Source organism: Anoplolepis gracilipes, chromosome 16 (genome assembly GCF_047496725.1).
Source record: "Anoplolepis gracilipes chromosome 16, ASM4749672v1, whole genome shotgun sequence".
NCBI lineage: Eukaryota > Metazoa > Arthropoda > Insecta > Hymenoptera > Formicidae > Anoplolepis > Anoplolepis gracilipes.
In genome coordinates this window covers 50,001-76,448 of record NC_132985.1, presented here as the reverse complement: position 1 = coordinate 76,448, position 26,448 = coordinate 50,001, and the positions used below count along the sequence as shown (strand labels likewise).

Genomic DNA, 26,448 nt, shown 5'->3' with positions numbered 1-26,448 from the left:
CGGTAACGATAAGGGCAAATAGCGCGAAATGTGAAAAACACGACACATGTTAATATCGATGGCCGCGCGATTTCCTTATCTGCGAGAACACGATATTGCCTAACGTGACACACAGAGAGAGACACGCTAAATGTCCTTTTCCTTCGGAAATTCGTATCTATATATTATTTACGCTCATGAGTACGCTCATACGTACATACGTACTCATGGTTGATCGAATAAAATAAGTACTACTTGTTCTGCTCGCTCACCATGTTCAGGCTCGAGTTGTCGGGGGTCCGAGAAAGAAGATAAAATATTAACACTTTGCGAAGCGATCCTATTAGTCCGCTAAAACTCATTTTCGAACTTTGCGTGCGGACACATGTATAATATACCTATATGTTACGCGAAATGGGACACAAAGCTGTGCGCTGTGCGTTCAATTTAATAAATGGCGAGCAGAAACATTTGAAGAGCATTGTCCGACAATATCAAATTATAAAATGTCGAAATTTTTTGAAGAAGGTATAATGAAATTTTTCTTTTTTATACAAGTTCTATCAAAGATTAATTTTCATATTAACATTTTTTTTTTTTTCATGCAAAACGTGTGTAAAATATATCTAATTGTATTATATAAATTATAAATATACACATATAGCATTAATTACATGTTCCTCTTTACATTATGTTTTACTCGTTGCTGCTTTTCTGTCGTTACTTTTTCTTTTACAAAAAGATATAGGTATTATTATCTGATTAGAGAAAACGACTGGGGCGCATATTGCTTTCCGCTACATTTCCGGCGCGGCGGCGTGAACATTTTTATGTGATGAACTTTCGTCTTATCTGACAATGAGTACAATAATTAGTTCCGCTGGCAAGGATATTAACTTTTAATTAAACTCTAAGAGCGCCGAAGTAGCCGTGGCAGAAAATTCCTTTTCGCGAGAAGTTAAATATCGGGGAGAGAGAAAATGTGGACAGGCTAAATCTGGTTAAAATGAAAGCCTTTTATCGTAGATATTTCACACAAGCCCCCATTTTCGAAATAAATTCTATTGACGGCATTCTAATATTGACGAAAATAATTATTATTTCAGTGATCGAATATTTCAATTACTTCAATACTAAATATTTCTCTCATTACAAATGCACAACAATAGTAAGATAAAATAGCTAATGCGAGATAATTTCAAACCTTACACTCTAAGTAGTATAGTAAACTCTTTTTAAACGTAATATACCTTGTTTCCATACGAGAGAATTTATGTATGAATGCATATCTGTCTTTCATTAAATATTATTAATTTCTCTCTCATTTTCCGCGCAAATATTTAGTATCGTTAAAATGTTTAATGTTACCATGCGTGCATTTTTATTAACAATTATTAATATTAATACGTACATAAATATTAAATATTGAGTATATTTATGTCGTTTCCTGCTGTATATATTATAACAATATATTTCAGGAACACACACACACACACACACACACACACACACACACACACACACACACACACACGCGCGCGCGCGCGCGCGCGCGCGCGCGCGCGCGCACAAATCTTATTTATAATTTGAGGCTAAATTAGCAAAAGATTAAAAAATTAGAAAATGGCGAGAGAGAGAGAGAGAGAGAGAGAGGGGGGGGGGGAGGGAGATGTCAAGTCGAGAGACACTGAAAATTATTCGTATCGTGGCAAAAGGTAATCCAGCGTATCGTTGTAGCATTGTAGCATGCGAGCTAAAAGAAAATGTCGGGATTTGTCCGACAACACTTGTGAAGCTTATAGCACGGATCGCATAATGCGATCTGATATTATATTTATCCGCGAACATCCTCCATCCGTGCTATAAGCTTCACAAGTGTTGTCGGACAAATCCCGTTTGTACGTTATGACTCGCGAACGCGACGAACGAAATAGATGCAATCTTTCTGGGCGTCGGAAGCCGTTTCCAGAATTATTTCACACGCGATTTAACCGCGATTTAACGTTTGCGTCCACAATCTCGCACAATGTGCGCGAAGGTTCGCTCTCGCTGAATTTCTTTATGGCCGGATGAGATCGACGTGTCGAAAAGTTGCGATGTCGTATCGTCCGTATTTGTCTGGAATCGTTCGATCGGAAATCACGATTTTAGCGTCGAAATCGAGTAGTCTTAACTAAATGGACATTGTATTATTCAATGTTCAAGATAATACAGGATATTCGTACAAGGTTCGATATAATTACATCTTGTGATTACACTACACTACATCGAATGGTTTCTAATGTAAAAAAAGAATAAAATATATACCATTTTTTCCATATTTTTCTATTCTTTGTTAGAGCGATCTATTTGAATTAATCCGCGTTAAATTAAGCGGGCTGACTCGCGTTCTATAATTAGAATCCTATCAGTGACAGAAGTCTGCATAAACGATTGACAGGTCACATGTAGTTACCTAACCTCTGGATTATACGATCAATCCTTTGCTGGCAGTTGTCATTTGATTGACACGATGTATGTATGTATGTACATCGTGTATGTACATACATACACACTGTACGTACATGATTGTTTTAACGTATGTACCAAAACGTGAAAATTGTATATACCATAGGTACATACGTACGCAACAGAAGCAGTACTTAATATCGACATTTCCACCTATCGTGGTCAACGATCAATTAAATTCACAAATCACAAATCACAATAAAGGATTGCTTAATTTCAGTTGTATCGACAGTTTCTAAATATTCTAACATGTTGGATTCAATTGAATTAGCAGAAGCATTTTTATACGAATAATCATTTCGATTACAATTATTTGGTTATTGATTGATTCTTTCGTACAGTACATTTAATTAATCTTTTTTTATCACATATCCAAATGTCTTATCAATGTCATTCTTATTTTTATTTAAGCTCATGTAAATTCATGAAGTCGAAAAACTTTGATTAAAATAATCGCGGATTGTATTGAGCCGGGCTGTTGTATCTTTGTATTCGACAGGACAAAGAAATAGGGATGTATATCCAAGTCCACATCGGAGATACGGTTTGTCGAAGTTTTGTGTGCGCATGAGACGTTTCACCGGCCACGTGTGTTTCGCCTATGTTTAGAAAACATGCCGGGCCGGACGTTGTTGTCCCTTGGCCAGTGCACCCATGTCGAACAGACGCCGATCTAAACTCGGAACGATAAACAACATGCTTCGTGTAGTACCTTCCGCTTTATAAACTCGCCGCGGTCCGCGGTCCACGTGGATGGAGTAGGAGAGAGGGAGAGAGAGGGAGAGAGAGGGAGAGAGAGAGAGAGAGAGAGAGAGAGAGAGAGAGAGAGAGAGAGAGAGAGAGAGAGAGAGAGAGAGAGAGCGTGTGGGTGTGTGTAATAAAAAATGTTGATTCAATTTCCATTTCACTATACAAATATATACGTATATAGACATATACCATATATAGAAAATCTACGTAAAAATTCCACACTTATCATTCCACTTACCGTCGCGTCGTCACACGTCACACGACACACGACACACGACACACGTCATACGACACACGACACACGTCATACGACACACGACACACGACACACGACACACGACACACGACACACGACACACGACACACGACACACGACACACGACACACGACACACGACACACGACACACGACACACGACACACGACACACGACACACGACACACGACACACGACCCACCCTGCGTTTCCCCGTAATGACGATCGAAATCTCATTTTGCGCATAATCATGCTAAACAATAATAATAATCGATGGAATGATAAATCCCGTGCGCAACGTATGAATAATAGTCGCATCCCTGAAACTGCTGGCGCGCTACAAAATAATTTTATTGGTATTGCAGCTCATCTCGTTACAGCGATGTGCAATGTGCAATCAATTATCCAAAAGAGCACCGTTTGTCTGTAATAATGAAGCTGATGCGGGGCGCGGGGCGCGGGGCGCGGGGCGCTTAGTGCATCGTCACGAAATGAACGCATCGGTGCATCTCGTGACGAGTCGCATTGTTGCTGCGGAAAAATCGTGCGGTATCTATCGTGTCATATTAGCATTCCAATTCTCCAACGTCGCGCGAATAGCTTTCCTTAACATTGGTATATCAATGTTAAGGAAAGAGGAAAATAAAAGTTGCTGCTATTAAAATTTGTAAACTTTTCTGAAATTTTTTTTTCTCTAAAACTTTCTTCAGAGAATTGTTGTACATAAACTGATATTCTTCACATTCTTATACAGTTTCTTTTCTTCTTTATTTTTTTTCACGTAATATGTCGCATATTAATTTTTTTACATTATATTATTATGTTATATTTAAGTGTTCCAATTTATTTTTTATAAATTGAAAAAGTATCTCTCCTTTTAACAATATATAAGATTTATAATATTTAGAAATTTTGTACATTTTTTTATAAAAAATATATATTTTTCTCTACCATCAGGTAACTACGAGGTAACTAGGAATTTGTATAGATAAGACATAATCCGACTCACTCTCTCTCTCTTTATTTTCGCTTCTTTTCTTCCATGCCTAAAGATTGTTGGTCTCCAAAGGCCGTTGACGCGACGACGCGCATTCGTATGCTACGCGGTGATAGGTGAGGAGATACAAAGTTCGGTTGTGAGAAAATTATGGACGCTAAAGTCCATAAAGGGATTCTCGATACTACAATCTACAATATATAGGGCAACGACGAGAATGTGGTTGAAAATTTTTCACTCGATATCAATTGTCTCTTCATATCTGTCGATGGAAAAAATAGGAATAAATTCCAACTTATAAATCCTAATTTATATAAATTGTTATGTGAACTGCGATTCCTTATCAAAAATAACTCTTAACTCATTTTTAAAATTGGAGCTTTTTTTTGAATTGTGAAATCCTTATGTTGTTGCATTTTAAAATGGGCTAATCTAATCTTGTTTTTTACATAAAATGGAATTTAATGAAATTTATTCCACTTTATTTATTTATAATTAATAATAGAACACAACATATACATATATTTGTTAAGAACATTTAATATTTAATTATCTTAGAAAAAAAAACACCGTCTTCTTTTTGATTGGTACAAAAGATATTTAAGATATTTAATAGAAAGATATTCTTATAGATATCTTTGTTGGCAAAAGCTGTCATTTGCCCATCATCACACACTTAACAATTAAAAACACTTAAAAATCTGTACATGACATTTATCACTGAACTTAACATCGGATCGAGATTATTTTTTATTTAACTCACAATCCGACTATCTAGTCTTGAGAGAAGTCGAGATATATGTAGAATGGATTATTTTTACTCCCGACTGCTGCCGACCCAACGTTGGCAAAAAGACGGAGAGAGTATGCGTTCAACGAGCTCGGATCGGTTGTTACCTTAATTTTCGCTAATTGAATAATGTATGAAATAAAACCTGTAATAACCTAACCTAACCTAACCTAACCTAACCTGAAATAAAATCTGTCCCTGCGTGTGTATGAATTTATAGTAAATTCACACACATGAACAGACTTCCTCATTCGTCTATCAAGGAATGTAAAATCTGAAAATAATGTATGTACATATACATGCTCGTGTGCGTCTAACTACTAAATTATAATGTTTGCCGGTCCAACCAAACCGATTTATCTCGAAAAAATCTCGAACACGAAATTTAAATAGCCAGTTTCTAGTAAATTTACGTGTGACAAATATAAATAAAAACAATATACACATTTCTTCTTTATTCGTTTAGGTTTCAGATTTACGAATTTGTCTTAACGAATACTTGCTTTAATTCACCTTCTATAATAAACAGATAACGTATTATGTATAATCAAATATCTAAATGCAATGCATCAAATATCAAATATATTTTATTAATTGTTAACATTGTTAACATGATTTTTTTTTTTTATAATTTTGTATATATATATATATATATATATATACATACACAATATATATATATATATATATATATATATATATATATATATATATATATATGTGCGTGCGTGCGTGTGTATATATGTATGTATGTATGTACAATGTTTTGCGGTATTCCAGTTACACACATAAATATTAATTTTTATCAGGAAAAGACTATGTATGAGCAATGAACTTGAGGTGAATAGTTGTACAAAGTGTTTAACGGAGAAGAATATCCTGAGAGAGCGAATTCGCTAATGAAAAAAAAAGGAATTGGGTTGATTAATTGGCGCAACCCGAAAATTTTCTTCTTGTTGCAGCGAATAGATTTAGCTCACGCGAAACTTATTCGACGATTTAGTTATTTTATGAGCCACCTGTTAGAACGATTGCTCTTTACTGTTTCATCGTTTTGACAATCCTTGTTTCGAGAATCATTTCGTCAAAGGCTTAAATAAACTTTTGAGACGAGTGTACAAATCTAAAGTACAAATTTAAGGGTATCATCAGATCGTGCGCGTCGCTGTTTAATGCAACGTTATAAATGTTCTGAAGGTTCGTTGATTTCTTTATAAGATTTAAGAAAATACTAATTGTAAGTATCTCAAGTGTTAAGAATTTTGAATTCAGTGTACTTTTGTAAAATCGATTATATATGTGCGTAAAGCTACATATACCATAGTTGCTGGACAATGGTTATTATTATTTTCGATAACAATTATTTCTAATTTGCTTGCATCTCATGCACATTTTTTGTAATGATATAATTACCTCCGTTTGTAATAATTTAATAAAAAACCTCAACATCAAGATTATCGGATAGGTTTCCATTATAAATTTTTTCTTTTTGTTCAATCAATTTGGAATCAACTCTTTTTTTAATAGAGAGTTATATTTTCAGCGTAATTGTGTTTATTCATCGAATAATTAACAATTGAAAATAAATTAAATTTTGAATAATTAATTACAATTAGATTTAACTATTAGAGATTTTTAAAAACATGAAGTTTTAGTTACAAAGAGAGAATACAAAATTTTTCGCAAGAAAAAATTGTCTCCGAATTGCCCGAAGAAGCTTACGGTTACGAAAAACTGTGTGGATTAGAATAATGGTTCCGAGACACCCGGTAGACAAACGTTGATCCTTTTCTTACCGTTGCGGTCTACGTGTCACAAGGAGATCTCTCTCGTAGAGGTCACGAACGTCTTCCGGCAGCGAAGATTAACGATGTCCGCATACGAATGGACAACAGGCGATTCACCCATGTTTGGCTCGCTGTTTATCTTCCAGGTGGAAAAGGTCAGGAAGCTCGTTCTGTATACGCGTTCTGACCGCTGTGTCATTTTCCTCCGTCTAGACGACAACCGGCGACGATCTCTTGCTCGTGCAACCAATTCGACGTGTCCCCCTACAAGTCGCATAGGGTAATGCAATATAACACGTGGAAGAGGGTGTCTCCTAGCAACCCTGTGTCTTCTCACCCTGCGTTCTGTCTGTCTGTCTGTCTATCTGTCTCTGTTTCTCCCTTCCTCCCTCCCTTCCTCCGTCTCTTTCTCTCTCTCTCTCTCTCTCTCTCTCTCTCTCTCTCTCTCTCTCTCTCTCTCTCTCTCTCTCTCTCTCTCTCTCTCTCGCTCTTTCGCTCTTTCGCTCTCGTTCTATATATGAGACACTTACTGTCTTCGCGCTACTGTCTTCGCGCTACTGTCTTCGCGCTACTGTCTTCCCTAAGATTCATTCTAAAACTTATCCTAAATCTTAAATCCTATGCATGCCGCGACAGGGCATATAGAAAAGTTTCATTCGTCGCGTTGTCGCATTTATATAGGTGCGTATTTATATCTACGATTCGATTTTATCAGATTTCACAGTGTCGGACAGTACATTACGCTGACTACGCAAAAGATAGTATTCTTACAAAAATCGCTTATTCTCTAAACTTGTCAATGTTGCTCTCTTTGCTCTTTCAAATCTTGATCAAGTTATTTACATAATTCTTCACCATTGCGAATACTTAATTATATCTTTCATTGAAGATTAAAACATAAACCGAAACGTATGTTAATTTCATTTTTTGTAATTCGTCCTTTTGTATTAACGTCTCAACATTGATAAAATTTATTTAATAAATTTATGAATTTAATAAAATAACTTTTTTGCACGCTCTATTTACTGTGCTGGCTCTTATTTACCTTTCCTTGTAATTTATGATTTTATTCCAAGAGAGCCTGGTTTTTTACAATTTATAATTTATTTCTTAAGCGAACATTTACGTATGTATTTGCAATTGACTTTAATTTTTTTAAGTCAATCATAATCGTCATCACGTTATATTGAAGTAACGTGCTGCACAACATTTTTTTTTCCAAGCAAATACTTTTTATCTTCTAAGCTCATTTCTAAAAGTTCACAAATATTCTTTCATGCAATTTTTCTGAGAGGGGAAAACCTATTTTATTTTATATGTATAAATTGCAACTTTTATATTAAGCATTTTATATTCTTTTGTTAGATTAGAACTCGGTCGGTTGTTTGGCATCCCTTTATCTAAATTAATTATAATAAAATTATTGAAAAAATTAATAATTTGAAGAAATTGTATTTGGTTTTTTGTTTCTAATTATAAATTATTGATCAGTTGGTTTTTATAAAGAATAAAAGTAAAAAAGATAAAAATTTAAAAAAGTTAAGGAAAAAATAAAATTGAAAAAAGTGAGTTTTTGTTACTGTGTAATATTTTTAATATAATAATAAAGCAGAAAGAAAAAAAAAGAAAAAAAAAGAAAAAAAGAATTTGTGACATGCAATTTTTACGATAAAATGAACAATCTTCTGGACTATTTAATATATATTTAATATATATAAAGCTTTATCTTATCTCAAATCACGTGAAATCTCACTGAAAATTCTTTTTCTATTGTAGATTTATAACGTATAAAACAGTAACAGTAACTCTTTCTCTCTCTCTCTCTCTCTCTCTCTCTCTGCAGAGTGGAGTCAACTCAGAAACATTTTCCCTTCGACCGAATCGAAGTGACCCTCACGCATGAACCACCCTGTTGATGGCATCGACCCTGAAGGGTTCTAGGGCGTGTGTTGTGTTTGTACGCGTTGTCCACACTGTTCGGTTCGCACGCACCGGGTAGCGACTCGCCCTCGCGATTATCGACCGTAAACGAGTTTCGATTTTCAGCGGTCGTAGGGTGCTACGTGAAACTTTGCAGACGCACCTCTTTCTTTCGCACGGCCATGTATACAGCGTATATAGTATCGTTATTGAGTTGCGCGTGCGAGGGGATTGAGGCGAGCGTGTCGGCAAAAGGCTTTCCCCACATTTATCCATGCGCTCTTGCAATTATTGCGAGCGAGATCGTTAGTCGCGTTTGTCGGCCACGCTTCCGTTTGTGAATCGCAAAACGCATCGTTCGCGAACGAGATTGTTTCATGCGAATTGCTCGGTCATATTAGAAGCGCGCCAAAAATGAGGGGAGACGTATTCTCTCTTTGTACTTTGTATACAGAAAGTGAAAGAATGGTGCCTGGATGGGTATTTGACGTTTGACGGCTACCAGTAAATATAATTTAACGAAAATTCGCGGGCACGGAAAAATATGTAATGGCGATTGCTCAAAAGCGTGTTACACGTCCCACCGTGTATACCGTATACGATTATACATATAGTCGTGTTCTTACAATAGCATAAGCGCAGAAGAAATCCTCCCCTCCCCCCCCCCCGCCCCTGCCACAGGGATACTTGCATTGTTTCCTTTTTGTTATAGGTTGTAGTCGATGAGCTCGCTCGCTAAACGCTGCACGTTTATCGCTAACACAGTCAATTTCGCGGGATATAATGTAGAAAAATACATATATTACGTTACGTTAGGTTAGGTAATATATTTTAATTTAAATCGAAAACAATGAGAAAACTGATAATGAGTATTATTATATAAAACTACAGTATATAACTGATTGTGAGTATTTATTTTGTTGTACTAAAGATGGATTTTGCGACGTCATTTTAATTTCTTTCATTTTTATCGGCAAACAAATACTTAAACCTTCATACGAATCTCAAAGAAAGACGAACATATAAAGTTCGCAGGCGTTTAACGTAATCGTTTGGCATTCACACGATTACCTGATCGCATCCTCAATCCTCTTTTTGTCGGAAATTCCAGTTTTGCCGAAGGAAGTGATTTAAGAGTCTCTTTCCTTTCTTTTTTATTCCCCTCGAAATTGAGAATAGAGGAGTGTAAAAGGAGAGGATTTTTGCAGGCTCCATAGAAATTCTCCTGTCGTATTGCTTATCACGCAAATATTTGGCATCTCTGCGCGCGCGCAAGAGAGAGAGAGAGAGAGAGAGAGAGAAAGAGTCTTCATTAATTTCCGCCCTATTTTCAATTTCATCCAAGACGCTTTACTTTACCTACTTACTGCGCGAAACAGTCGTCGCCACCAATCTTGTCGTTCCCGCGTCCCTTTTCACCACGCGTCTTCCACGCTGTTTGGGGATCCGTAAATATTTAGGAGGTTGCAAACTTTGGAAAAGTTCTCCACGCCGGCTGCGCTCAACTCCACTCACTCAATGTTGTTGTCATTTGTATTCCGCGACGATGGTCGTATGTACATACAAGAGGTGCATTTTTGTCGGTACGAGATTCTTTATGCGATTTCACGTGGGTGAATTTCTCTTTATACAAAAGTGTCAAATCCATTAATGGGTTCAGAATTATGTATATAAGAGCCTCGACAAATTAAACTTTTAAAATTATACTTGCAGAAGAGAGAGTGTTGAAAAAGCAAATAGTTAGCGTATGATGCGATCAATTTAATTATTGACAATAAAATCGGTGACTTTATTATACAAATTTGTTTCATCAAATCATTGTCTTGGCTTTGCGGTGTAGAAATCGCTCCAAGTTCTTTGTCTTGTGTGGTTAGTTGTTGTTCTTAAGCCTCGCTTCTGCGTTGATAATGAGATAAAAACTGATTGACAGATTCTTTACTTACAATTGCAAATCGTCATCCTCGGATTGAGCTGCATCGCGGTCGTGTGTTTTTTTGTGAAAAAAATTGAACCATTAGGAAACGTCTCTCGACAGCTTATATGTATTTCTCTGATTATATCTCTGCTGACAGATGATAAAAGTCACGTTATGTTATAGTTGACAGTACTTTTTAAGATATCACTGTGTGCGCATTGTATCTGTGGAAATACCATGTGCATAATTTAAATTTAAAATGCAATTGTCGCGGATGTAGTATATGAAAAAAATTTCACGGCGGTTAGTTACGTTAGTTAAAATATTGCAATAGATTCGTATAACTGCGCATGCGACTACATGCGTCGGTCCCTGGCTGTTATCAACGAGAAAAATATTTATGAACGAGACATTGCAAGTAATATAATACTCTTTTTCCATTTATTTGCGATCATTACTTTCCTCAATTAAAACTGTAAATTTTATTTAAACTTGTGGGGAAAAATAATTGAAGCAGAAATATTCATGACAACTGTTTTCAATTTCAAGAGAAGGAGATATCTCTTTTTCCAATCCATGGTCATTTATATATGACCATTTTTAACGAAGAAATCGTAATATACTTACATTTAAAATTCATTTCTTTATTTACAAAATTTACAAAAATTTTGAGCAAACTTTATATAGTTGCGTCGATAATTTCAGTATTAACGAACGCAGTTAATTTAATAGTAAGTAAATTAATAAAGAAGAAAAATTCACTATATACATATCCATATCATTATATGTATACGTAGAAAGTGGTGGTAAATTCACGATACGCTGCTTCTTCTTCTTGCCGATTCATCATCCTTATCACTGCATTTTTCGTTTCACAACAGGGGTATTGCGAGAACATTTAACATTAATCCTCGAGCTTCCACACATCCGTTCGGACGTCGCGAAATTAATCTCAGGATATCGTACATTGTTTCGGTTAGGTGCAATTAATTTGCATTTGCGTGATCCTTTCCTTTTCTCTCTCTCTCTCTACGCGATTTTGTTTTCTTTATTACGGCGAGCGAAAGAGAGAGAGAGAGAGAGAGAGAGAGAGAGAGAGAGAGAGAGAGAGAGAGAGAGAGAGAGTCTCTTTTATTCGCCGCAGGTCGTAGGAACATTAAACACGTCTCGAGACTCGTATGTGTGCGCATAATTTACCTATGCATTGCAGAATTTGTTCGTAATTAGTCATCCTTATCGATGCACTTAGCGTTCACACTTTTTCTCTTTTTCTTTATCTCGGGGAAATAGAAATTGGGAAAAAAAAATTACACGGGCAACGCGGGCTAACCAGTTATTGTAACTATTATTGAAATTATGATGTTAATAGAGAGAAATCACGTAGTAATCTTTTCTTTTTTTTGTGACATATGTCGACAATAAGTTAATGCTTTTTCTTTCTAGTAAAACACGACGCACAAGCTCTCACGTCTTCTGAACCGCGAATTAGTATATAATATTGTAGTAATTTCTATAGTAAACTGTAAAATTTAATCGATTTAAAATGAGTTTTAAAGAAATCCATTCCTCTTGTTAGTATTTTTCTTATTAAAAGCAGAAAGATATGTTTGGATTAAATTACACTCATTTAATTATAATTATATATGAATTAAGTGACACCGATAAAAAAAAAAAAAAAAAGGCAAATTCTAAGAATATAAAAAATTTATGTTTCCGCAAAAAATCGAACCTTTACAACTTTTATTTCTCATATAAGCTGTTTTTATTTTTCATTCTTTAATTCGAATGTTTGTTTTTTAATCAGAATTCTTTATTATTAGTTTTACTCTTAATATTAGATTTAGAATCCGATTTCTCTTGAGTACTTGCGATCAATGCTGGTATACTTTGTTTTGCTTTTCCCGTGACACGAGATATTAATGGATCGCAGAATCGGATTTCGTGGGTGCGTATTTGGGCGAATCCACTTACAATGGAAATTTCTCCATTTCTTAACGAGGCGTTTTGTATATGCGTCTCCGTGTCGATAAAGTACGATATCTCGATATTGACAATTATCGTATGGCAAACATTTTATGCAATCTTTCTCTCTCTCTCTCTCTCTCTCTCTCTCTCTCTCTCTCTCTCTCTCTCTCTCTCTCTCTTTCTCTTTCCCTCCTCTCGCTTGCTAATAAATATTTATTAGTACATCGATATTCCGGTTCCATTAGCGGTGTTAACTTTTGAGTTAGCACGTATGTTTACGTGATATCGTAAAATAAATGCCCTACCTATGTATATGCATTGTTGTTTATTCTTTTGATGCGTCATCGACATCCGCGAATGTATCTTTATAAAAAGAATTGCACAGTTGTATAGAAAGATTCTAAATTTTTTCTTTCAATAAGCAAACATTTTTAACGAGGCAACAACGTGATATCGAAAATGGCAACGATTTAAACAGATTTTTGCAGGCGTTTACGAGTGCAATCGGCCTTCGAGCATAACATACAGAATAAAGTATTTAACGGAAACGAATAAATTAAACGATTTGTCCAGTCAACGCGCTCTTTAACTGATATGAGAGTAATTGTTTCGCATACATATTGATATGCATTGATTATTGATTGATACGCGGATTGATTCTGTGTGTTGTGATGTGAGAATTTGCGCCGACGATAATTCATTCTGCAAGCGTTACAAAAATGGCGCGATGAAAATGAAATTGAAAGCTTAAAAAATGTATCTAAAAAATGTATTTATCGTTAAAAATTAAAAAAGATAAACACGCATATCAAGATAATGAGGAAGTCAAGAAATAATTAGTTAAAATTGTTAAAAATGAAATTATAATATATGTATAATAGTTTTAATAAAAAAGTTGTAATTAGAGTTTTGTGTACAAAAGTTATCAGACATTAATTAAAAGTTTAAATAAAAAATTCAAATAAAGATAAGAAGTAGTTTTAAAGTTGTAGAAAATTCAATATACGATTGCTTTTTATATTCCCTAATAGGGAGCAGAGCATGACGTGTAAAAAGCGCGTCTTTCGCAATGAGTGTCTCATCCTTTTGGCGGGAAGAAGTAATGCCAGCAGTAATAGACAGATGCGCCAATTTTTCGGAAGAGAATTGCGAGACTGGCTGGATTTGATAGTGTGCGTAGTCAATTGCATGGGATTTTTACGGATATAACATATATATATTATTGACTCTCTCTCTCTCTCTCTCTCTCTCTCTCTCTCTCTCTCTCTCTCTCTCTCTCTCTCTCTCTCTCCCCCCCTCTCTCTCCCTCTCTCTCTCCCTCTCTCCCTCTCTCTCTCTCCCTCTCTCCCTCTCTCTCTCTCCCTCTCTCCCTCTCTCTCTCCCTCTCTCCCCCTCTCTCTCTCTCTCTCTCTCTCTCTCTCTCTCTCTCTCTCTCTCGTCCTTATTATGAACGTTAGATTTCTTGTTGATTGTATTTAACAAGCTCTCATATTATGTTCTCTTTCCGAACAATTTTCTTCATGAAATTTTTTCTTTATCTATTGCCCTCTCGACCTTTCATCGCTACGCATCATGTTCTTCCCTCTTTCTGTATCGGATATAATCGTGTAGATTGTAAATACTAATCGATAACGGGGACGAGCGTAAAGGCTGACCTTTCTTTTATAAAAACTGAATAAATAAAGCAGGAGAGAACGGTTACATTATTCGCTCGAATTAATCTGTAGTTAATCGGCCGTTAAGCCGACTATCCGATGGACGATGACGACGCAACGGCACGTGTGCGCATCGCGCACGTTCTGGGGACGAATCGATCTTGAAACTGACCTAAGTCTATCGATCCTTCTTGCTTCTGACGATAAAACTGGACCACATTCAAGCGCATCGAACGAACGGAATGAACAGTTGTTGATTCGGTACATGAAAATAACGAAATTTAGACTAAAAATTTCGATCAAGATGTCAAAAATTTCGACAATTTTCGTCATCTAAACGTTATTGACCGATCGGTTTTTAAATAAGGTGTATATATATACACACACTATTTTTTTACCTATAAATTTATAAAATAAATGAGGTATAATTATCTAATCAGATATTTGCGAAAACAATAGAGATATCGATCTAAAGTAGCATTTGGAAATGTTTTTAACCCAGAAAACGCAATCGCCTATTCGCGACTGCTCGTCGCGAAGGCGACGTCGCGACGGTAATCGCGACGTTGCGTCGCGACGCCCGCTAACAAACGGCGCCCTGTTACGCCTTGCTCGGAGCTTTTACGCGAGCTCTTCGGGATCGCTTTCAACAGCCTTCGAACCAACCGTAACCACCCTCGTCTTATCACCCTGTCCTCTAGCGTCCTTTTAACACGCTCCGACTCTATACGACGGACGGCGTGGCGACGCGACGCGACGCGTCGCGTCGAGAGATTTATCGTGTCTGTATATTGCGAGGCCTCTTAATCGTGCACGTAAAAGCCGCGGCGTGTGAACTGCTCTTGTGAAACTTTCGACTCTCGTACCTTTATTCGTTAGTGTCATGATTCTTGACATTAACAATAACTGTGGGATATTACAGGATATTTAAATTTAAAATATTAGATTCCTCCATACATTTGAAAGGCTCTATATATTTTTTTTTCTATCACAATATGGTTTATCATGACCCTTTTTTTTTTTTACAAATGATTGCCAAATATGACATAGGTACAACCGTATATATATTGTTGGAGCACTTGCAAATTTTTTTAATAAGTTTGATTTATGTATATATGTATTCAGAGAATGTTGTAATGTGAAATCACGCGTGTAGCTTTTCGCTAATATAATAAAGAAAAAAAGAAGAGTTGAATAACGTCGTAAATCGCTTTCCATTTCCATTGCCGCTGCCCCCTCCCCCTCTCCCTCCTTCCGCTCTCCTCCTTACCTCGTTCCCAATATCACATCGGTCTTTTCAGTATCGTTCCGAACACAAACCGCGTACCTATCGATCCAGACGATTTTGTTGGAACTCAGCGTCGGCCGTTACCCTCGATCGCCTTTATCAGTCTTTACAGCTACATCGCTTATCCGCCAATACCGCACGGTCTAAGCTAATTTTATACCCGCCCCCCCCCCCTCCCGTCTTCCCTCTATCTCTTCGCGTTCCCAACAAACCCATGCCCACGCTCATTGGAAAGTTTGAGACACGTTGTAAAAGTAATCCCGATTCATTTCCGCGGGATTGCCCGGTGTCGTTCTTTTCTCTCTTCTTTCCCTTTTCCTCGTCCAACTTGCTGTCGTCTTTCCATCTATGCGAAGAGTTAACGAGAAAAGTAATCCAATTTTGATCCAGCAACGGAGTGTCCTGTTAGAGACACGCGGTTGTCCCGTATTGCTTTTCTGCCGTTCAAAATCTCACTCGTGAAAGATGTCACAGTCAATTACTTATGCTTGAAATCTCATTGCGCTTAATTAATTATTTGATATTTATTCCCAATTTAGAAATTGGAGACACACACACACACACACACAGAGAGAGAGAGAGAGAGAGAGAGAGAGAGAGAGAGAGAGAGAGAGAGAGAGAGAGAGAGAGAGAGAGAGAGAGAGAGAGAGAGAGAGAGAGAGAGAGAGAGAGAGGTTAAATCAATGCAATAACATAATCCCTGTTACATATACATATATCATACGTGATTCATTGTTGTCATTAATATAAATTATAATGGATTGAACTTTATAAAAGTAAAGCATTCTCGCGGAAAATCAAGTACCGCAAGGAGTCTCTCGATTCCTGATCTGCGTCTTACCGGTTTATTCGCTCTTGGGAAAAGCACATCCCACGACGAATAATCTGTATCGCGTGCGACTTTGTCAGAGTTTAGTTAGGTTTCGGCTCATGGAGTTTAATTTAATTACACGCGTCTCGAAGCACGATTCCTAGCGAACCACGATCCGCGATCAGCTTTGACGATGACGCGATACACCGCTGATTGTTGTGATTTAAAGTGGCGATTTCGATTAGGAAAATTAACGTGTTATATAAATTCACGCCGATATTGTTTGTCGTAATTATTTATTTATTTACTAATCCATGTTTTCTTCTTTTTACAGCGAAAGAATTAAAAGTATGCGGCAGCGCGAGAAGCGGTGGCGAAGTGTGTTGCTCAGCCGACATGGAATTGAGACTGATGGCGCGAGCAGCTGACAAACACGAGAAGGCCACCAAAGAGACTCTCCAGAGAATGCATCAGGTGCTGGCAATGCGGGGAAATAGATTCCACAGTGAGTAGCACCACCTCCTTTTTCTAATAGATTTAAGATAGATAAAGAAAACGATACAGTGCGATGCTCGATTAGTGCGTACGCTTTTCTCTCTCTCTCTCTCTCTCTCTCTCTTGTGTTATTCCGAAGAATATCGAATTAATCGACAGAAAAAAGAGACGACAAAGCTTTCCTTTGTCTCTTTTTTTTCTGTCGATTAATACAATATATTCAATAATATCATTAATGTCAAAGAAATTTAAGAAACCTAACCGTAAAATAGTCAAAGTTGGACATTAAAGGAAATTATTATTTGAGAATCTCAGGGAAATATTATTGTTGAAATAGTGATATTCGGCAAGATATGTGATTTATCGCTTTGACTTGAAAAATTAAGAGAATGAGGATAAAAATTAAATTCTGTTTAGTATTCGTAGTAAATATTCGTTATTTATTAACAAGCTCTCCCTAGTATTCCCGATGAAAACTCTTTAACTATTCTCCCACTTTCCATTTTGCTAGTTTTATTCGTGTTATACACGGACGAAACTTTTTAATCGTCTTATTCAAATTCCTTTAATTCACTTATTCGAAATTCATAACGTGTTGTGCTCCGTAGGAGCATCGAGGATTCGGAAGTAAAGTCAATATTTTGTGGTAAGAGATTTCTACCAGTTAGAAGAATGAAAGGGAAGGAAGAAATTCTTCGTTTTGCATATATTTGTAATATTCGGATAAATCTTTCGGAAAACTAATTTCCTTTTTCTCACGTAAGAACAATGTAAGATTACAAAATAGAAAAGGAAAGAAGTTGTATAAAAAAAAAAAAAAAAAAAAAAAAAAACGTCATTACACAATACATATAAAATGTGTAAATTTAAAAAAATATAAAGATTATCAAAATCACGCTTTTAATTTTTGCCAAGTGTTTCAATAAGTAAGATTTCTGCAGAATATTTTTTTTCTCTTCACTCCCTTGTCGACCATCCTCGCGAGCAATTTAATCAACAGGACGTATTACTACTAGGTACTCGGTTCAAGAATCATTCATTTTCAGTGAACGCTTTTCGGGCATACTTTTCTTCTCTCTCCCGTCAACTTTTTAACCCACGTGCTCAAATTACAATATTCGATCGACGTCTCGTCTGTTTTTACTTACGCGTCTCGAAGTGAAGTGAAGGGGAAAGGAGGGGAGGGAAGGGAGTGTCTCTTATTGGGCCCGGAAGGAATGAATGAATGAGTAGAGAGAGACGGAACAAGATTTCAGGGATAACGCGCGCGACGCACGACGCACGACACACGACACACGACTCGGTACTTGGAAGTGGATGTTGACGACCTCTTGCTGAAGCGCGCTTTTCCAAGTCGAGGGTTCCAAGTGAGCTTGCGAGATTTTTCTCTAATTAAAGAGGAATCGCCGTCGACGAGGACTTGTGCGGATTTTTAATGCAGATGCTGTCTTGTGCGTGCACTCGTGAAGGCATCTGCATGTATGCACAATAGATTATGTTGCACGAGCGTATCAGTTCGATTGTGTCAACATTCGAAGAGAGAAAATAATGACATATATTGTACATTTTTTAATATAAAATTTATTTTCAAAAATTTACTTTAAACAAGTATTGAAAATCGAAAATAATTTTATTACAAAGTATCGATTACAAATTCGTTTCAAAAAATATGCATGTACACGGATGGAGAGAGAAAAAGCGAGTAATATCTCGTATATGTCTTTTATTGATACATATATCAACAGGAGAGATAAAAGCTTGCGCAAATAAAAGTGTACTTGTTGATTTGTTATTTGGCGATTTACAGGGAGAATCTGTCGCGCGCCTTCTGTTACGTAAAAAATAGCGCAAAGAACCATCAGGATACTCGCTATTTTCATGTTTTCTCGTTTCCTTTTTACACTTTTGACGGGGTATCCCCGAAGTAATTCTACATATTCGCATTTGCATATATAATTAACTTAATTTAAAAAAAAGATATATATATATATATATCTTTTTTTTAAATTAAGTTAATTAATAATCAGTAAAGGTTAAAGATGACTGCATTATCAATAGCAGAAAGATTGACTAATAGCCTAGCCCTAACACAAGTAGTAAGACTTACTTGGTGCGCAAATATTGTATGTATTATAAAATCAAAATATAATCTTAGAAATCTATATAATTAAACGTTTCGGAAGGGTTTTTCTTTAGTTAGATGCTAGTTCTCAGCAACTGTCAAACATTACATTATTGATTTCTAAGAAGAGTAGGTTAGGTTTCGTTTTTATTCGCGTTCCATGAACCACGCTAGACTATTATTCATCAATGTTTACTTTCTTTTAGATAAGCATCTCGATTCTGAGATTCGGAATCGAGGTAGGTATGTACCTGAAATTTGATTCGCCCGAATTTGCACAATCTTTATAAATAAAAACACGACTTACTAATGGAACGAGGTACAAGTACCTATACATCCTACATAATACATATTACATATGTATATATTTGTATATAAATATATACAAATATATACATACGTATATCGCGATTTTTCATATCGCTTAAATTCTAAATCATTATTTTTTGTTTTAATTTATCCGTTTGATTTTGTACGTGTTTTTATTTTGTTTAACATTTATATACCATTCTATATACATGTACATACATACATACATACATACATTATTTATATCTATTTTCGCATGTTCTCTTGTATCGCGTCGACACGTGTCAACTCTCAAACGTCACGATAACGATAAAGGCAACTACCATATATTCGACATATATCTGCGCTATGCAACTTTGTGCGCTGCGAACAAATACGATTGCATTCTGATACTCTCTGCTCCGCTGCAATTAATAGTCAGATGTTGAACGCGAGTGCGCCGTCGTAATTAGCATCGGTGCGACAGGTAGCTTTAGCAATTCGCACAATACTTGAATATCCTTGGAGCGCTTGTGTGTCGAGAATGGTAATTATTCAAAACCATCCCTTTCCTCTTTCTCGGCTTCCGAAGCGTTTCGAACACTATCCATTATCCATTGCCGCGTAAGCGCTAATGTAACCGCGTAACGAAACAAGCTTCGGGAAGTAGAGAGAACTTTTTTTCGGGGACTATCGCGTATAACGAAATGCGCAATCCTTTTCTATACGTTTAAATAATTAATATTTTTCTTGGTCTCTTTTATATACGCGCCAACGCGCCGCATTTTATAAAGTAATCTTGTTTAAATAATAAATTTTGACAATGTTATTATATCTTACATACAAATAATAAAATTCAAGAAATTTTTGATAAAATTATTGAAAATAAAATTAAAGAAAAAAAAGTACCTCAACTGTATATGTATTTGGCGCCGGCTACACAATAAATAAGGACCGAAGAAGACAATTGACGGGATTGTTAGCTTCGGTCACGAAAGCTGTATATCGCAACGTTGTGTAGATACAATACTTGGGTGCATAAATTGGCAGAGTTGAGAGAGTTCCTCGAAATTCTCCCTATCGTCATTTCAGTTTATCGAAACTCGCCGAACAGAAAAAATCGCCATTGTCTACAGCACACCGTTCCCTTTTTTACATGCAGAATATGTCTCGTGCAATAAAATATTTATAAATGTGTTACTACTCATTAAAAAAATTATTTATGACGAGATGATTTAAATAAAGTTGAAACAAAAAATTAATATTAGGTAAAAAATAGTTAATATTAAGTATGAAAGCGGAGAATTCATGTCTCAAAGAATACAGATTCGCAAATTGTAAATGTAAATCTATAAAAAGGAAGAAAATTAACACTTTGAAGGAACATTAAAAAAAAAAATTTTTACGTAATAAATAATATTCTTCGATAAATAAAATTAATGAAAAAATAATAAAAATGATACAATATTCTCTGATATAAAATTGAAGAGTTATTATATATGTAAAGTATTTCTTTTTTTCAATTTAAAATTGAAAGAAAAGTAAGAATTATTTCAATTTGAAACGATTTTGAAAACGAAATATATGTATGAAACGTATCTTCCCAGATAACACAAGCTATTCGAAAAGAATTCATTTTCATGTCACCAATTTTGAGTCCCTTTCGAAATACATATAGAATACATTTTATAAAATTGAAAGGGATTCAAAATTGGTGACATAAAAATGAATTCTTTTTGAATAGCTTGTGTTATCTGGATTGTCACAGTACGACAACTTGCAAAATGTAAAGTGAAGACCAACTTTAAAGTGAATACATATTCAAATACTGGATTAGGTGGTGGTACCTCAGAAATTTTTTTTTCGCTCTTGAAAGCAACGTCCAATGGAGAAGATGAAAGCCAGTCGGGTACTTTTGTTATATGGGATCGTTAGACATACTCGGAGATGCTTGAAAGTCAAGACCTAATTCTCACGCTATAATCAGTAATTACTATAATTACTGACATTATATGGATTATTGTCTCCGTGTTGACGAAAATTGATTTAAAAAAAGATTTTTAAAAGAATGCGAGAAAGATTTTAATTAAGTGTTGTATGTCCCCCCCCCCCCCCAAAAAAAAAAAATAATTTTTCGGAATAAATTTAATCTTGTCCGCATACAATTTATCTGAAAAATATTAATTAATATATAATAAATATATTAACATAGGTATTATATTCTTGAAGATCGTATACACAAAAAACATTCTTATTACTTTTGAATTTATCGTTGTATATTTCGTTTAAATTATATTTTATTTTAATGGTATTTTTTAATCTTACATTTACATCGAGATTTATTTTAATTTGATAATCTAATTGTAAGGATTATACATATACACATTGCAAGTCGCACGCGACTTAATGTAGCATTTATTGTTCGATTATGTTTGATTTACTATCTTATTTGACTCTGAATTATTCTAAAAAATGATTCTCATAAAGTACAACTGTGTTAATGATCTAATAGTAGAATTCCAATATCTAAATGTCATATTTATGTACTGTTATCGAAATGTATGCGTACATGAGTGAGGTAGTATCATTAAGTCAGTGTCTCGTGACTGAAAAAGCCGTAAATTCTTCAGGAATAAAAGTGCGTGAGTAATCATCGAGAGCAAAGATAAACAGCGTTTTTCCATCCTCGCCACCATTGCTATCCCAACGTTTTCTTTGCCCACTGACGAGAATCTTCTTATCGTCACTTTAGCCGCGGGGAATGTGATTAAAATTCCTTTTAGCGACAAAACTCCCGGCCCCCTTTCTGTCACAAGCCCGTGTGACGTCGATGCTCGCCGTCTCGTCGTAAGAGTGTTGTAAAAAGCACAGACGCAATCGACGGCGAGAAGGATGTCGAAAAAGAGAGAGAGAGAGAGAGAGAGAGAGAGAAGCTAGAAATGAGTAGTTGCCTTTCGCGAAGCTTTTAATTCGCGATACGTCGTACCCGCGACAAATTACGTTCTGAAATCTCGACTGATTTCCCATTTCGCGCTCGGCCGCGATTTTCTGTCGAGAAAGGCGTCAAAGCGCCGGATAACTTGTCACGATAAACTATATCGAGATTTCTACATAATCACAAATACATATTGAATTATATAAACGATGATTAACAACGGCTTTAAAAGAATATTATATAAAAATATATAAAATTTATTGGTTAATCGTGAATATACGTATTAGTTTGTGCGTGTGCGTGTGCGTGCATATACGTGTGTACCCCTGTATATATACGTGTATATAAACAGAATTACATTACATATGTTTTTTTGCAGGTTTTTTCAAGGATCTATTAGCAGCTAGCAAACGAGGCTTTCATGAAATGTTCAAGAAAACCTACGGTATCCTTTATGAACAGAATGCGTATGTCTTCACAGATTTTTTCAACGAGTTGGAGAATTATTACACGAAGGGAACGGTAAGCATCTTTTTTTTCTTTCCTATGTTTTTTCAAAAGAATTTGAATCATACAATAGAATTTGAATTTTACAATAATAAACAAGCATAATTATAAAATTTTATTTCACTTGTTTTGCTGAAAACTATATGTTATATGTACTTTTTATATTTATCAATTTATATTAAAACAGCATTTACAATATATTTAGTCTTTGTTTTGCTATGTACAATAAAATAAGTTTTACATTTCTAAACAGAACAGTTTCTTCTATTTTTGGAAAATATCGTTTTGTGGATGGTTACGTTTTTCTAACGTTAAGCAATTCATTTATTTCTCATTTGATGTCGCGTAATATCGCCGTGTAACACCGGTGAAAATTGCAATCGTGCGTTAATTTTCTCGCCGGCTTCCGCCCTTCTTTACCCTTTATCCTTTGCCTTGTCGTCTGGTGTATTAAACGCGAATAAATAAGATGCCATGAAGAAAATTTCTAGAGCTATCAAGGCGTGTCTTGGGATCTAAAGTTTATTACAAACCGTTTCGCGCAATTACGCTTGACGACACCTTTTTAGGATATTAGATAGAACGCAAGATGTTAGGAAACGAGAAGTGTATAGAGATTCAATATAATTTTGGAGCAAAAAAAAGTATACATATATTTACAAACATGTAAGTACATATCTGTGTAAAACAGCATTATACAATAGCATTTATATAAAACAGTATTTTTCAAGTATTGTGTAAACCGTGTTTATCGTATTATATTTTTAATTATTTTTTAATTTGACAAAGCTATAAAAATGTTGAACCATTTATTTAAAATTATGAAAAAAAATTTGTGAAGTAAAAAAGTTAAATATTGTAGAGTAAAATATATATTAATACATATACACATGTATGTATACAACATATAGTTCCCCCTCCCCCCCGGTCATACTTTTGTCCCTAAAAGTCAACTTTATTTTTAAATGACAATTTCTTAATGGTAAAGAATTGAATTCTTTGCAGAACAGCGTTTCGAGCAATCGGAAACAATCGTCACAATTTCTCACGTTGGATATATGTATCGATTTTAATTCCATCCTTTTCGAGCTTGAAAGTTTCTATCAGAATTACTACGTGAGCGACCTTTTGTCTACAATGTTTGGCCTGCCGAAAATTGAGGTAGACTCGCATACGAAAGCGGGTTTAATCAAAGCCTTTGTCCATTGTGGCCGTAGTCTCTCTAAAGGGATTATCAGTCAAAGTGAAAGTATTCTACTATCGGACCTTTGAAGAGTTTCGTTACATACTCTTTTCGTAGGTAGGTAGGTAGGTAGGTAGGTAGGTAGGTAGGTAGGTAGGTAGGTAGGTAGGTAGGTGATAGGTACATAGATACAGGTATTGTTACGTATCCATCTACCTATTATATACTGTATATGTCGAAAATCTTCCGCAATTACACTGCAACTGCAATTTATTGAATTTTACAAGCTCGCTGTTCTTTCTCGTGTCATACGCACAAACGTTTCCTCTCTGTGGAGTTTTACATAATTTTACTTGAAAATAAGATCGCGCGTACTATGTTGTTGCGCTAGGAATCATATTATTAAACGAATGAGGAATCCGGAACTAACGCGCGAGATGTAGTAAAGTTCCGATTGGTTGGAAGGGAGAATACAGGTTGAGCACGGGAGATAACAATGCCGGATTGCGTTGTAAGCAAAATACTAATGAAGCATACAAATGTAAAGTATAATATTTATTCGTCGAGAATCAGCACGTTAAGACGTATAGCAGCTAGCAGCGTGCATCGCCATTATTTGCAATGTGGCTAGCAGTGTTGCTAGCAAACATTTTTGCATTTCATTTGACATGAAAAATTACACTGATGATGCGTATAGCTGATTTAGAAGATAAAGGAAAGGTAAAAGAAAAAGAAAAGAAAAGAAAAGAAAAGAAAAGAAAAAAAAAAAAAAACGAAGTTTCACGCCAATCGCAAGTTGTGGCTGTCTGGCGACTTGTACGCGACCGGATCGTACAATTCGCCATACAGCATCATAAATACCTATATTTAAGGGGCATTGTAAACTGCGCTGAACTTTGAAAGAAAAAAAGAGTCTTAATGAATATATATTTTTTTTCGAACATACGAGTACTTAGGGAGTCTAAATAAATGGAAAGAGAGATTATTATAAGATTAAAGAGAAATAAATATATCCTTTAAACGTTGCGCTCTCTTATTAATTAGTAAATGATACACGATTAGTCGATGAAAATATGAAATGTATTGCATATAGTCGGTATTTATTATTCATCAATGTGTGACAATGATGTTGAGAAAGAGAGACTGGAAAAAGATAACGATCGAGATGAATTGTCTTGTTGATTGTTATTAAAATTACTTACCGGCGCCGCTCATACCCTGTTTCGCGTTGGAGCCAAGTGTCGGTCGCGTGGATTAGATTACATTATTGTCCTAGCGCGACACGCGTCGCTAATATTATAAATTTATCGCGAATATTAATCCGTCGCGGATTGCGATCGTTCCTAATTTACAAGTGTCGTACGCGAAAGGGAGATACATATCTCTTGGCGAGAACTCCGAAATGAATGCGTACTTTTTATGGTTTCCTTAGAGTATGTTGATATTAATTATAATTTATCTAATCGATTTTTCTTACACCACATGTGTGTCATATTCCTAACATTTTACAAAATTTCCAATATTGTACAAAATATACTGTACAATTGAACGATGATGGCACAACTCAATAAAAAATAATTTTTTCGAACACACATAAAAGAATTATTCTTGTATTTTTTTTCCTTTCTTTTTTTTTTTTTTTCGTTAAACCGCGTAGTTGAAAAATATTATACGAGGAAGGAATTGATAGACTGTTTTGGATATTAAATATTCAGAACGAATCGTTCGTAAGTTCACATTTTAAGATTTGAAAAACGTAGATATAATCAAGTTAAGTATTAGGTTATACCAATGTTAAAAGCATGTTTCGGGAACATTTGCAAATTAAATATATCGATTCATTTTGTTCTTCTACTTGTCCTTTTTTTCTCTTCTTCTATTCGCGATATACAAAATTACAGCGACGAAATCGAGTTCTTCGAGTGGGTGCTCTTGTATTTTGTAATAATTGCGTGATTAATTGCTGGAAGTCATTAATATTTCATTGAGCCGCTGGACTTGGCGTTTCTGTGTCACCTTTCAATTAATCCGAGTTACGATCGGGTCTAGTCCAATTTGTTTGACGATTGAATACCACGGTAAACGAAAAAAGTGCTAGTCGTCGCTGTCTGAATAATCGAATTATCGAATTACTCTTGTTATCGATGGCTTGCGATTAATACTGTTTGATGAATGATTTTTTTTTATCTGTAGTGGTTGTATGTATATCAGAATCAAATTTATGTTCGTAAATTGAGAAAATAATTTACAATTTTTATTTCTACAATTAATTTATGCATTTACTACCTCTTGCACAGA

The 26,448-nt window shown here is 35.4% G+C and overlaps 1 protein-coding gene across 2 annotated transcripts in view; it reads left to right on the top strand.

The window, feature by feature from the left end:
- Dlp (glypican dally-like) overlaps positions 1 to 26,448 on the top strand; it is a 128,764-nt gene that overhangs the window by 99,033 nt on the left and 3,283 nt on the right. For both annotated transcript variants that reach the window (XM_072908539.1, XM_072908541.1), the window contains exons 2-3: positions 16,955 to 17,125; positions 22,840 to 22,982. In XM_072908539.1, the coding sequence (XP_072764640.1) occupies positions 16,955 to 17,125; positions 22,840 to 22,982 (314 nt within the window). The remainder of the gene's footprint in view (positions 1 to 16,954; positions 17,126 to 22,839; positions 22,983 to 26,448) is intronic.